We start from the raw sequence: 15,076 nt of genomic DNA on the forward strand, positions 1-15,076 counted from the left end.
ATATGTAAAGTCTAGTCAGGATTAGAAAAACCACACCAGCAACCACTGTTGTAGATGCAATTAATAAAGTCAGATTAGAAACTTGAAGTTTAGATTAAAAATAATACCACACATCTACAGCCATCTGATCTTTGACAAACCTGACAAAAACAAGAAATGGGGAAAGGATTCCCTATTTAATAAATGGTGCTGGAAAAATTGGCTAGCCATAAGTAGAAAGCTGAAACTGGATCCTTTCCTTACTCCTTATACGAAAATTAATTCCAGATGGATTAGAGACTTAAATGTTAGACCTAATACCATAGAAACCCTAGAGGAAAACCTAGGTAGTACCATTCAGGACATAGGCATGGGCAAAGACTTCATGTCTAAAACACCAAAAGCAACGGCAGCAAAAGCCAAAACTGACAAATTAGATCTAATTAAACTAAAGAGCTTCTGCACAGCAAAAGAAACTACCATCAGAGTGAACAGACAACCGACAGAATGGGAGAAAATTTTTGCAATCTACTCATCTGACAAAGGGCTAATATCCAGAACCTACAAAGAACTCAAACAAATTTACAAGAAAAAAACAAACAACCCCATCAAAAAGTGGGCAAAGGATATGAACAGACACTTCTCAAAAGAAGACATTCATACAGCCAACAGACACATGAAAAAATGCTCATCATCACTGGCCATCAGAGAAATGCAAATCAAAACCACAACGAGATACCATCTCACACCAGTTAGAATGGCGATCATTAAAAAGTCAGGAAACAACAGGTGCTGGAGAGGATGTGGAGAAATAGGAACACTTTTACACTGTTGGTGGGATTGTAAACTAGTTCAACCATTATGGAAAACAGTATGGCGATTCCTCAAGGATCTAGAACTAGATGTACCATATGACCCAGCCATCCCATTACTGGGTATATACCCAAAGGATTATAAATCATGCTGCTATAAAGACACATGCACACGTATGTTTATTGCGGCACTATTCACAATAGCAAAGACTTGGAATCAACCCAAATGTCCATCAGTGACAGACTGGATTAAGAAAATGTGGCACATATACACCATGGAATACTATGCAGCCAAAAAAAGGATGAGTTTGTGTCCTTTGTAGGGACATGGATGCAGCTGGAAACCATCATTCTTAGCAAACTATCACAAGAACAGAAAACCAAACACCGCATGTTCTCACTCATAGGTGGGAACTGAACAATGAGATCACTTGGACTCGGGAAGGGGAACATCACACACCGGAGCCTATCATGGGGAGGGGGGAGGGGGAGGGATTGCATTGGGAGTTATACCTCATGTAAATGACGAATTGATGGGTGCTGACGAGTTGATGGGTGCAGCACAGCAACATGGCACAAGTATACATATGTAACAAACCTGCACGTTATGCACATGTACCCTAGAACTTAAAGTATAATAATAATTAAAAAAAAATTTAAATTCTTAAGCAGTAGAAAGCCTAATGAAGTCAGTAAAAGAAGAGTATACCAACACAAGTAAAGTCTGTGGACCTAGGAAGATATTTACAAATTCAGAAATTAGCAAGACAAAACAGCACAGCTAATCACTGAGTGATTTTTATCTGTTTTCTAATCAGTCTGCTTCCTTTTAACACAGTAGAGCCTATTTATAGGTAATATTGGTCTGCCACTTTCTTAACGGGAATTCGCAATGGGTCTGGTGAAAATGGATATAGGAAAGTAAAGACAGCTTTAACAATGAATTTTTGAAAAATAGTTCAAACTGGTAAAACATTGAGACATATGATCAGGATGCTACATTTACAAAAAGACAAAATCATTTTTCCCAAGGACACTATATTTTTTAAAACCACAGAATCATTTTTCCAGAATCCTAGAAATTAACTATACAAAATTTTACACTTAAAATGAAAGTTTCTGCTTCTAGAAATGTTATGTCCATACTGCCATGTAACTAAAATATTTTTGTAAAACTACAATTAAACATTCTTCCTTCAAATTGTTTCTTTTACTCACTCAGATTTCTTCTCACAAGTCTCAGAAGATTCTTCAATTCTCTTCTCTAACTCCAAAACAGCCTCCTCCTTGTTTAAAAGCATCTGCTGTGTTTGCATAAGTTCTTCTGCTAAGGTTTTCAACCTAGAATAAACAGTATTCTCAATATCAATCAACAAATTATGTTCACTTTATACATATCAAAAAAGTACTCATACATCTTATGTGGCAATGTCCAAAACAGTAGCCACATATAATTTGATTTAAACTAAAGTAAAATTTCAGCTCATTTCAGATGCTAAACAGAAATGTAGTTATTGGCTACCTTACTGAATGGTGGAAAAAAGAATATTTCAATAATCACAGTAAGTACTTGGGCAATACTGGTCTAGAATCTTATTTCACCAAAAAGAAAAAGAGAAGTAGGTAAAGAAAAGAGAAGAAAACAACTTTGGTAGACACTGAGTAAATGATAAGTAGTATTATTTGCAGATGCTATCTCATTTCCTCTTCACAACAGTCTTCTGAGATACATACTATTATTTTAAAGAAATGAAAGTTAGGCTCAGTTATTTGTCATTTTAAATTCATGGTAAGCTATTTCTATTTTCACATATTGTAATAATACTTTAGGAGTATTTTCTGTATAGAATTGAAGACAATTTAACACATACATTAATATGCACTCACAAACCAGATAATTTATGTTTGCATAAAATGCATTGAGTCCTTAATGGAAATATTTCTACCACAAAAACATACATGGTTATCATACCACTTTAAAATTTTTATCTTCAGCTTTTCAAAGCAAGATATGAAACCCAAAAGATAAAACAGAAAATATTAAATAATTTAACTCTATACAAATGTAAATTTATTTGAACTTAAAGAGGTCATAAAGTCAAAAGCAAAATTCAGACTGAAGAAATATATGCAGCACAAATTACAAGAGCCCTTTTCGTGCAGAAAAACTCTTAGAAAAAAGACAAACTAACATGAAAATGGACAAAAAATCACAACAGAAGTTCACCATGAAAAAATTAAATGATCAATAAGCATATGACATTATTACAACTTGACTGACTATATAATAAGTTATTTTTCACCTACTAAAATTGACAAGCATGAAAAATACTTGGAATATCCAGTAATAACAATTTTTTTTAAATGGAAACAATTATACAACACTGACGTGAAAAAATTGGCACAAATTTTTCAGGGGTCATCTTGGAACTGTCTCTCAAATTTTAAATTAGAAAATTATTTGACCATCTAAAAATGTGTCGTACCAAAACACTTGTACAATATGCACAAAGTCTGTCCATACAAAAATATTTGTTGCAATATTGATTATAAAGCAAAAAACTACAAAATCTTTGAATGCCCTAGTATAGCATACAGTCACTAAAAAAGAATTAGGCACACATATATAAGGTTTTTCTAAGATATAATTTTAAATTAAAAGGCAAGATGTAGCAGTATACATATAGCATTGTTCTAATTATATTAAAATACATATACATGCATATGTTCCATGAACTGAATTGTGACCCCAAAATTCATCTGTTGGGGCCCTAACCCCCAATATAATGGTATCTGGAGATGAAGCCTCTAGGAGGTAATTAGGAATACATGAAGTCATGAAGGTGGGACCCTCATGATGGGATTAGAGCCCTTAGAAGAAGAAACAGCACAGAACTCACTACCTCTCCTCTCTCTCTCCTCACGTACACAAAGAAGAGGTCACCTGAGGACACAGCAAGAATTACCTATCTACAAGTCAGGAAAAGAGCCCTCACAAGTAACCCAAATCAATTGACATCTTGATCTTGGACTTCCCAGCCTCCATATCTATGAGAAGTAAATTTCTGTTGTTTCAGCCATCCAGCCTATGGTAATTTGTATGACAGTGTGATGTGGTTTGGCTATGTCCCCACCCAAATCTCATCGCAAATTATAACTCCCACAATTCCCACAAGTTGCCAGAGGAACCCAGTGGGAGGTAACTGAATCATGGGGACAGGTCTTGCTCATGCTCGTCTCACAATAGTGAATAAATCTCATGAGATCTGATGGTTTTAAAACGAAGAGTTCCCCTGCAGAAACTGTTTTTGCCTGCTGCCATCCATGTAAAATGTGACTGACTCCTCCTTGCCTTCTACTATGATTGTGAGGCCTCTCCAGCTATGTGGAACTGTAAGTCCATTAAATCCTCTTTTCCTTCCTAGGCTCAGAAGTCTTTATCAACAGCATGAAAACAGACTAATACAGTGCAAACAGACTAATACAATATGTATGTATTTATGTGGTATGTGTTTATATATGAGTATATAGGATAAGAAACAGACAACTACAAACCAAAGTTTTATCCAAACTCTCAAGAGGTGTGGGATTGGAGTAGGGAGTGATTTAAGTCCAAAGAAGTCTTTCATAGTTTACTCCATATATATCAACATTGTTTGAATCTCTTATAACACGAATAGATTTTTTAGAATCATTAAATAATAAGTAATATAAAGAGAGGCAGAAAAACTATCGTACATAATCAGAAGAATGCTAAATACGGCAATAAAGATTGTTTCATTTTTATTTAGAGTGAAACAACATAATAAATTTCAGTAAGTCTCTGACGGCATTTGATATTAAAGCAAAATAAAAGCAATAATACTTATAATAATGATTGAGAGTCATCAGGGAAAGGTCAGATTGAACATTTTTCTTTAATCATATATATATATTCATAAAAGATTTGTATCAAATCTAGTAAAATTATGTTTTTGAGTATCATGGAGATACAAGCTTCAGTTATTGAGAGAATTCGCTTACATGGAATAGTTCATATTCTGACTATCAGATAAAGAAGAATTACTGTATTAAGATTCAAGATCATTCTCAAGAAAGCTACATTTCAACCACTGGCTCCAACTTCCTTATTAAATAATTATAAATAAGTAAGTAAATAACACATAATGTTTTGCCATTTATCAAACTCTGCCTTACATATAATTTCATTTAATCCAAATGAAAGTTCAGAACACAGAGCCCTACCTCAGAATCTGTCCCAACCACTTTCTGTCACCCAAGTCTGGAGGGAACAGAAAAAACAAACAGCTTCTTATCACTGCCTTGACCATGCTACATCAAACCTGAATTTAATAAAAAGCCTTTTCTCTCCTTATCACTTTGTTCTGTTCTATCCTTTGCTTCTTTTCCCTGCACATTTCCCTTATTCTCATTCTCTTCCTGGTTAATTTTCCATTCACCTCTCTTCTCAAATCTTCAGTCATTCATTTAAACAAGTGTTTATTAAGCACATTCCTTCTGTCAGACACTCTGCTAGACAGTAGGGATACAACAATAAACAAGTTTGCCCTCAGGAAATTTACATTCTACTAGACAGACATCAAATAAGAGAAGACAAATGATTTAGAAGAATAAAATTATACAGGGAGGCCAGGAGCAGTGACTCACACCTGGAACCCCAGCACTCTGGGAGGTTGACAGGGGGCGGATCACTTGAGGTCAGGAGTTTGACACCAGCCTGGCCAACATGGTGAAACCTCATCTCTACTACAAATACAAAAATTAGCTGGGTGTGGTGGCAGGCACCTGTAATCCCAGCTACTCAGGAGGCTGAGGCAGGAGAATTGCTTTAATCTGAGAGGCAGAGGTTGCAGTGACCCAAGATCATGCCACTGCACTCCAGCCCAGGTAACAGAGCAAGACTTCATCTCAAATATATATATATATATGTGTGTGTGTGTGAAAAGTATTTACTCTTTCTTATCAGTATCCCCTTTAAAAAAAAAACAAATCCTGTAATGTGTAAATTAAGTGAAGAGAAAAACATTTGAGTAATTACAGTTCATGTATAGATGACATAATAAATGTAAGAATAGTTCATAAATTTCAAAGTACAATATTCACCATCATGTTATTACGTTTCATATACAAATATAATAGTAACAGTTCAAATGAGAACACATAGATACAGGGAGGGGAACAACACACACTGGGGCCTCTGAAGGGAGGGCTGGCAGGGTGAGGGAGAGCATTAGGATATACAGCTAATGCATGCGAGACAATAGCTGGTGATGGGTCGATAGATGCAGCAAACCACCATGGCACACATTATATATAACAAACCTGCACGTACTGTACATTGTATCTGAAGCTTAAATAAAATAAAATAACATAAAAAATAGTAACAGTTCAAATGGCTTACTCTTTACATTTTTAAATTAAATATTATAATATTATAATGCAAAGCAGTTAAAAGTCATAAAATGACTCTGCCTGGAAAAAATTCACAAAATGACATAATACTTAACATTTATTGAGTACCACGCATAGTTTTAAGTACTTTATAAATAAGCACTTAAATTTATATAATTCTTACAACACCCTTATGATCTCCATTTACATATGAAAAACTGAGGCAGAGAGGTTAAGGCTCTTGTCCAAGGTCACAGAGCTGGTAAGTGGGAAAAGCTGATAATAGAGCCCAGGCAGCTTAAATCCTAAATCCACACCCTTAGCAACTAATATCCTGTCTTAGTAATTACACATTCTAGAATTTATCCTACATATACGCTTTAGAAAGTGTACAAAGATGTAAATACAAGAATGTTTATTGTATAATCACAATAAACAAAGGTAAATGTATCGTGATGCTAATGATGCTTAATTCTCAGGTGCCTCACTTGCATGATCCCTTCCAAGACTCTATACTTAATTTTGTATTTGTAAGTTTGTATAGATTTTCTTAAAGATGCTCCCTACACTCCAATTTTATAAGCTTGGAGTCCCACAAAACCTAGCACCACCTCTGGCAATGGAAAAAACTGGAAATAACCTAAATGCCCATCAATAAATAACAAAACTAAAGAAATTACGTTACATACAAGTAGTAAAACACTGTACACGTTAAGAAGATTTAATACATGTTTAAAAAGAGGATGACACAAAGGAATATGCATAAAATGATTCCTACTTACACAGAAGAAAACAATTCATACACATGTATATGCTTGTATACACATTCTAGAAAAATACATACACTTTTTTCATGAGTTAAACCTGGAAGGTAGTGATGGTGGTCAACAAAAAGAAGAAAGGAAAATTTTAATTTTTATTGTATACCCTTTTGTAAGATTTTACAGATTTTATCACCTGCATGCTTTAGTTAGGTAATTTTTAAAGATTTAATTGTATTAAACGATACAAAGGCAGCCCAGCACATTGGCTCACGCCTGTAATCACAGCACTTTGGGAGGCTGCAGAGGGTGGATCACTTGATGTCAGTAGTTCGAGACCAGCCTGGCCAACATGGTGAAACCTCATCTCTACTAAAAACACAAAAAATTAGCCAAGCGTGGTGGTGCACGCCCATAGTCCCAACTACTCAGAAAGCTGAGGCAGGAAAATCACTTGAAAGTGGGAGGCGGAGGTTGTGGTGAGCAGAGATTGCACCACTGCACTTCAGCCTGGGTGAGAGACCAAGACTCCATCTCAAAAAAAAAAAAAAAAAAAAAAAAAAAAAAGAGATACAAAGTCCTAAAACCTTTATTATGGATAATAAAAAGTTTCTAACACTTATCCAACACTTTTTATATCATAATCATTGGATGTCACGATCTAAATCTTACAACACTCTTAAAGGGACCAAACTTCCAACTTCCAAAAAAATTATGACTTGACAAACAATTCATCTTAACTTTTATTTCTTACATGAAATTTGCAATGCTGTAACTTTAAGTGTGATATTTGAGTTAATTTAAAAAATGGAATTTATAGTTGCCTGAGCTAACTTTTCTGACATCTCTTTTTCTCTATTGCTGCAACATAAATTGAAAATATAAACTATTTCTTGCCATCTCTTTCTTAAAATATAATTGCAAGAGCATAGGATTTTTATGGATGACATTCTATACCATGACACAAACCTTTATGAGCTTTTCTCAAGAGTAAACAGAAGATGGCTTCTACAACCAAGCAAAAGTTACAAGTTTCTGTTATAGTCACCTCCTAATACCCACTTACTCCACCTCCAATCCAAAAAATCCATCTGCTTTCTTCCCTACAACTTTGTTTCCCTTAATCAAACAGTCCTTCCAACATGTCACCTGACTTCAATATTTTACATTTTTCCAAATCTTTCCAACTCACTCCGAAAGAATTCCCCTAACACAGCCTGAGAAAATTCTAATATTGTATATGTTCAACCAGAGATCAAACTTGAGCTAATACTGTAAACAAGAACAGCCCAAAACAGATTTGGTAAAAGCAAGGTTCTATGTAAGAGATGAAGGAGTAGTGGAGTATTTGACACCCCATTCAGTACAAGGTTGATTCAGAGAGTTGGATGGGTTAAATTGATATCATCCTCTATAACAGGAGTCAGCAACCATTTTCTGATAAAAGTACAGAGAGCAAATATTTTAGACTTTGCCACCAAGAGGCAAAATCAAGCATAGTATATAGGTATTTATATAACAAAAGAGAAAACAAATATTCACAAATATTTTGTTGGCAAATTCAAAATATAGTAATAATTGGGTACATGTTATTGTAATGCCAGTCTCCTACTGAGAAGAATGAAAATCTTTTGATGGCCATAATACTTCCCCTATCACTGCAGTTCAAAGTTAGTGTTTACAATCAAAATCAACTGTAAATGTTCACCTATTAATGCAGACATTTAATAAGATTTTAAGTCTTTCGTATTTGTACAGTACATAGACCGGTACTGCCAAATACCAATATCAATCCATGAGCATAAGATTTTAATTAAGTATATTCAGTGCTTAGCAGGCGTGGTGCAATGGCATAATAAACACAATGTTTCTTCATCGAATTCAATAACAAAATAATCCACACTCTGCTGTGCCTTAAAAGTGCCACATTTTAAATCCATTTCCTCTTCTTCTTTTGACAGTACAGGCATGAACTGATAATAAAAATAAGATGCCACAGTACATTGATATGTGTGGCACTCGAAATGCTGTTGAGTTATAACTGTGTCACTGTGATTTGTATAGTGCCAAGCAGCAGTGTGAAGTGATGAGTGTGCCACATATGGTCTCTGTCACAAGTGCCTCGCTCTGCCACTGTAGCAGGAAATCACTCACAGACAGCAGGTAAATGAATGAGCATGGCTGTGTTCCAATAAAACTTTATTTATGTACTCTGATACGTAAACATCACATAATTTTTGTTTGTCACAAAATATAATTCTTCCTTTGATTTTTTTCCAACCATTTAAAATGCAAACAGCATTCTTAGCTCATGGGCTGCACAAAAATAGGCAACTAGCTGGATTTGCCTCATGGGCTATAGTTTGCTGACTCATGCCCTATAAGAACCAAGAGAATCACTTTTCCACATAGAGAATTACCATTCTTCAATTAAGAGATCCTATTTATATTCTATTAGAAAAGCTAAATATGTTCTGATTTTCAATTTTTTAAAATGTACTTGAAATCCTAAGGCCTGAGACTAGATTGTGCTTTAGAATATAAGACTATACATTTCACATAATCACGGTATTCAAATATATCTACTACTGACAGGCAATAACAACTTATAATAAAGAGACCTCATTTGAAATCAGAAAACAGAGTCAACAAAATAACTAAATAGGACCTTAATTCTTTACCATTGTATTAAAATTAATCAAAATTCCTTCTTTTGCAGACAAGTTAATACTTATATTATTTTGGAATAACCTGCTATCTTTAATTTGTCATACTTCACCTACTGACATGTTGATTCAAAACTCCATTTAAGTTTGCAATAGGTCACCATTAGACGACTCATCTGTCCATAATGACAAAAAGCACAAAACAGACACTTAAATATATTCTTCTAAATTGTATAGACTTTATACAATTCAAAATTGTATAGACTTTAATTTTTCAAGTAATTTGATAAACTAAAATTACTGAGTCCCAAATTATTCATTTAAATAGTAACTAGATGAGATGAAATATTTGCATATATAATTTTAATAAATAGATGATTAAAAATAAATTAAGCGCAAAAAACCTTTCAGCATTTGGCAAAGAAGGTAGATGCAAAAAAAAGAGGCAGATGGGAGACAGGTGTTGGTAGGGAAGGAGAGAGATTATGTTATATGTAATAGAAACAAAGAAAGCAACCTCAGATTTAAGCCCAAAAATAATGTAGCCTAAATGCATGTGTGATGGGAAGTGCACAGCCTCAGGTGCCTAGTACTAGAAGTTACCTGAAGCTGAGAAACAGCCTTTGACCACATGGTAAGACACCATCCAAAAATTTTTCCTATAAATAGGAGATAATCCTACGAATAACTGAGTTTAACTCTCCTATGTATTTAGACCTTGATAAATATTGTTGATATATAAATAATGAGACTACAATAAAATGCTTTGTGGTACATATTCAGATGGGTAAAAGTGGTAACTTTATCAGGTACATGTCATAGTGTTAGATTTCCATAACAGAGGGGATAAGTAATCTGTCCAGTTTCACAAGCATAATTTGCCAAATTATACACCAACTTACATATGTAGAGACATGCTATAAGAGCGCTTATATATCTGTATGTTATATAACACTGGGTATTATCCAATTATTTAATCTTTGCTAATCTGGTAAGTGAAATAGCCTAATTCTTTTTAATTTATATTTAATTGCCAATGAAGAATATCTTTTCCAAGTACTATTGGTAATTTGTATTTCTTTTTCCAGGAACTAACTGTTCATTTGTTTCTTTCACTTCTATTAGAATAATATTACAATACAATCTACAACTAAATTAACAATATTAATGCATTTAGGAAAGAAAAGATGTTTAACTTAAAGCACTACTAAGTTAAAAAAAAAAAAAGGAAGAAAGATTTTCCTAAGTCTTATATTACACTCAAAAAATACATACAGTTTTAACGGAATTACCTTATATTTATTTGAAAGTGCCAACAGAGATACTGAATAATTCTCTGGGAATAAAATTCTTGAAGAAACCCTAATCTTAAACTCATACCCTAAATACAGATACTGTTCAATGAAATGTAACTAAAGTTTTATCTCAGTAACATGTGAGCAATTAAAACTTCTATCACATTATCAAAGGTTTATTACCTTTAATTTATTGCATTTTTGTTTACTGCTTCACCACTATAATTAAGAAACAATGATTTATGAGCATAACTAATTTTGCTCTCATTATACCCTAGAAAGCTATAAAACAAATTCTTCTTTGGTCACAAAATCTCTAATTTTACATAAGCTTATAACAGGTAGCTATTTTTAATTTTACCACATTATATTCCAATATCTACATACTCACTCTTTTGGTGTTTATTAAAACATATTAATCAATTTCAGTGTAACCTCCTTGAAGGTATTAACCCTTACAACCTTAGATATATAGTAAATATACTGGATGAATAAATTAGTGAGTTATTTGGGAGCAATATAACACAAAAAAACAGGAATAATCTATGTCATATTCCTTCACCAGCAGCATGTGAATTGAGAAACGGAATGTCTCACTACACAGGAATTGAGAAACTCTGCTATCTATTTTGTACCATACATTCAACTCTATTGTTTAGAACAGAGTCTCTCAACCTCAACACTACTGATATTTTCACTAGGTAATTCTTTGTTTGGGAGGCTGTCCTGTGCACTGTAGAATGTTTAGCAGCATCTATAGCTAATGTCTCCAGATACTGTCAAATGTCCCCTGGAGTGTAAAATCACCCAGGGCAAGGACTACTGGTTTAGAGATAGCTGACATTTTAAATATCAATGGTCAGAAACCTAGTCAAAGTGCGACTCCTGTGTAGGGCATGAAAAACTTAGGAATAGCTTCAAAAATCCCAATAAGGCTGCTAGGCAAAACTCTGTAATACAGGGTACTCCCATGCCTCCACTGCTCTCATCAGTAGTCAGTATACCATAATTATTAAGCCTTCATCTTGTACATATGATTCGTGGACAAATATTTGTTAGTTTCTTCAATCCTATCTAGCCAGCTTTAAAGATTCCAAACACCTGGCTGGGCACAGTGGCTCACGCCTGTAATCCCAGGACTCTGGCAGGCCGAGGCAAGTGAATCACTTGAAGTCAGGAATTTGAGATCAGCCTGGCCAGCAGGGCAAACCCCACCTCTACAAAAAACACAAAAATTAGCCAGGCATGGTGGCACATGCCTGTAATCCCAGAGACTCGGGAGGCTGAGGCCTGAGAATCGTTTGAACTGGGAGGCAGAGGTTGCAGTGAGTCGAGATCGCACTACTGCACTCCAGCCTGGGCAACAAAGTGAGACTTCAACTCAAAAAAAAAATGAAATAAAATTAAAAAAAAAAAAAGATTCCAAAACCCTTTCCAAGAGCCAGTCCGAGTTTCCCACCTTAGCTAATTACCTGTACCACTACCATGTTACTGAACAACAGAAAGAAGATTGTTTAATTATATTAGGTAGGGACATTTGGCTGAGCCATTTCAGGCAAAATTCCAACAGGTGATACGATATAACATGTCTAACATTGAGGAGCAATGAGTGCATAATCACCTATAGCTGTGAATCCGGCATAAAGAAAAACACATGCAATGTTTGTTAATAAATATATTTCCTTGTGTTGCTCCCAAACGAAATCAGGAGATAGGTTAAATATTTAGAAGTAGAGCACCTTATGTTTTCTAAATTCAAAAATGTACTACTAATTGCTTTTAACGTTTGAAAAGAACTAAAAACACATTGAGATTTCTCAAAATTCCTTTAATATTTTATGCAACAAAAACAACAAAGTGAAGACGGAACTGATTTAATAGCCTATAACAGAAGACATCCTACTTCAAGAGAAAATAATTCAATTAAAAGTCAATTTTTTTGTACTAAGTGCTCTGACATCAATAACTCTCTTATCTCTAACAGTAAACAACCTAATTTCCAAAATGGTTCTTCCAATAAATTGAGAGGATAAAATGAGATTTAAAAATATATATAAATTTGGAAAAGCATAAAGCATTATTCTAATGTCAAATACTAGCAATAATTGGGCAAATGAATGTAACATCACACGGAACTTTGATATTCAGAATTACCAAAAGTAGTGATGAAAATGAGTAAAATTAACATATTTCTCAAAACATGTCACTCTGACCCCCAAAATTTACTTTTCATTACTTGTAAAAACAATTGAAATTTTAAATCTGATAGAGTACAACTATAAAGCAATAATAATACTAGTATTTAAGCTGTTCATATTTTGTAAATACTTACATTACTTGCAAACTTTCTGCTGTTAAATTATTCCACATGATCTCATTTGCCTGAAGATTTTCATTTTCTTCCAATAAGGAAGTATCAAACTCTATTTCTTGTTCTTTATCAGCCGTTGTTCTAGTAAAGCATGCCAAATAATTTTGGTCATTGTAAATACAGTATCATAATACATCTTCATATACACCAAAGGCAGAATATTTGTTTTTATCCAAAATTATGTTAACAAAGTAAACACAGATAGTATAAATCACAACTAAATCCTGGGTTCCAAAATTGTATAACTTGAGACTTAGTTTCCTTTTTTGCAGAATTCAGGTATTAACCTGCTTTATTCCTGTCACAATTGTAGTAAGTATAAAATAAGATGCCATGGAAAAGTATTTGGTGCATCATAAAGTTTAATATACATATAAAGTTATGGTACTATTATATAAGTGTTAAAAAGAAAACATAATTCCATGGATTGAACATGGATTTCAGCATGGATTAAATATGGATTAACAACGAACATATTTTTACATATAAAAAACTATACATTATATAGTTATCATCATTGACAAAGAACTTTTAAAATTAAAAGCAAATTAATCTGAAATATTATATGTCTTAATAAGATCTTAAATATTTCTTATTTTTATCTGTGGTTAACTATTATATGAATGAAAAATAATACTGTCATAAATCCTTAAAGAGGAATAAACATGTCATACCTGTGAACATCTATGAAATTATTGTATTCTGTACTAGGATCTATCTGTTCAACCGACATTTGAATCTCTTTATGGACATTCACTATCTCCTCTGTGACAAGACTGGTTATCTGGCTGTATTCATCAAATATACCTTTGCTGAAAACAAAAATAAAATTTTGCAGCATTTTAAAGTTTTATCAAGAGAAATACCATCTCAAAAAGGATTCAGAACAATAAGCATAAGAAATGTAACATCAAAATGTACAGATGCTTGTTTCCTGTACCACCTTATTTCATACCTGGAGAGGAAAGTGGGGGGATTATATAAATGTACAGATTAGCAATTTATATTTGTTATCATACAATAATTATAAATGATCTAGAATAAGGCATTACTTTTTCAAACATGTATGTGATACGTCCAAAATGTAGGGCCAGAGTTGATAACTTTCTGCGTCAAAATATTCTCATATAAATTTTGGGTTGTATAACATGGAACTCTGATCAACCCCTGACTCTTTAATGTTCCTTTCCAGTGTCTGCTACTTCCTCACATGCTCTACCTGTCTGGTTCTTCCCTGCTTCTCTGGGCCTCTGCTCTTTTTTGTATACTTAGTTGAACTGGTTCTATACCTTGAAAGACATCTACATTTCTTCTCTTGACCTCCAATCGGTAGCAAAAATGTCATCAAAATTATTAGCCTGGTCTAATAAATGCAAAAGGGAAAAAACTATTCCATCGCAAAGACCAGCTTCCTACTTAAAAATGATATACTGTAAAAATATGCCATAGGTCACTGTCAACAACAAGTGTAGACAGACAAGCTTATCCTGCATATGCTGAAATAAATATAAAGCATGGTTTGTTTTTCTTTTCCACAATAATTACTTATAAAAAACTAATCCTCACAAGCTCCCTTATTGTGAGGTATTCTCTCAATTACTTTATTTTAAATAGGAAAATATCATTTAGGTTAAAAAAATGAGATTTAAACTGTTTCAGGCAATGCTAGTTTCAAATAATTAGAGAAATCACCTGACAGACACAATTTAAAGAAAAGGGGAGGCAGAAAAATTTAATACAGATTTAGTTAATATCTCTGGGATTATAATCTCATAAGTAA

The 15,076-nt window shown here is 33.6% G+C and overlaps 1 protein-coding gene across 15 annotated transcripts in view; it reads right to left on the reverse strand.

The window, feature by feature from the left end:
• Positions 1 to 15,076, reverse strand: part of FER (FER tyrosine kinase) — a 725,379-nt gene that overhangs the window by 303,488 nt on the left and 406,815 nt on the right. For all 15 annotated transcript variants that reach the window (XR_007726658.1, XR_007726657.1, XM_050794609.1 and 12 more), the window contains 3 exons: positions 13,971 to 14,108; positions 13,258 to 13,377; positions 2,010 to 2,132 (listed from right to left, as the gene is read on the reverse strand). Coding sequence is in view for 13 of the 15 variants with exons in the window: in XM_050794609.1 (XP_050650566.1) it covers positions 2,010 to 2,132; positions 13,258 to 13,377; positions 13,971 to 14,108 (381 nt within the window). In the remaining 2 variants the exon portion in view is untranslated. The remainder of the gene's footprint in view (positions 1 to 2,009; positions 2,133 to 13,257; positions 13,378 to 13,970; positions 14,109 to 15,076) is intronic.

The sequence above is a fragment of the Macaca thibetana genome, chromosome 6 (genome assembly GCF_024542745.1).
Source record: "Macaca thibetana thibetana isolate TM-01 chromosome 6, ASM2454274v1, whole genome shotgun sequence".
Taxonomy (NCBI): domain Eukaryota; kingdom Metazoa; phylum Chordata; class Mammalia; order Primates; family Cercopithecidae; genus Macaca; species Macaca thibetana.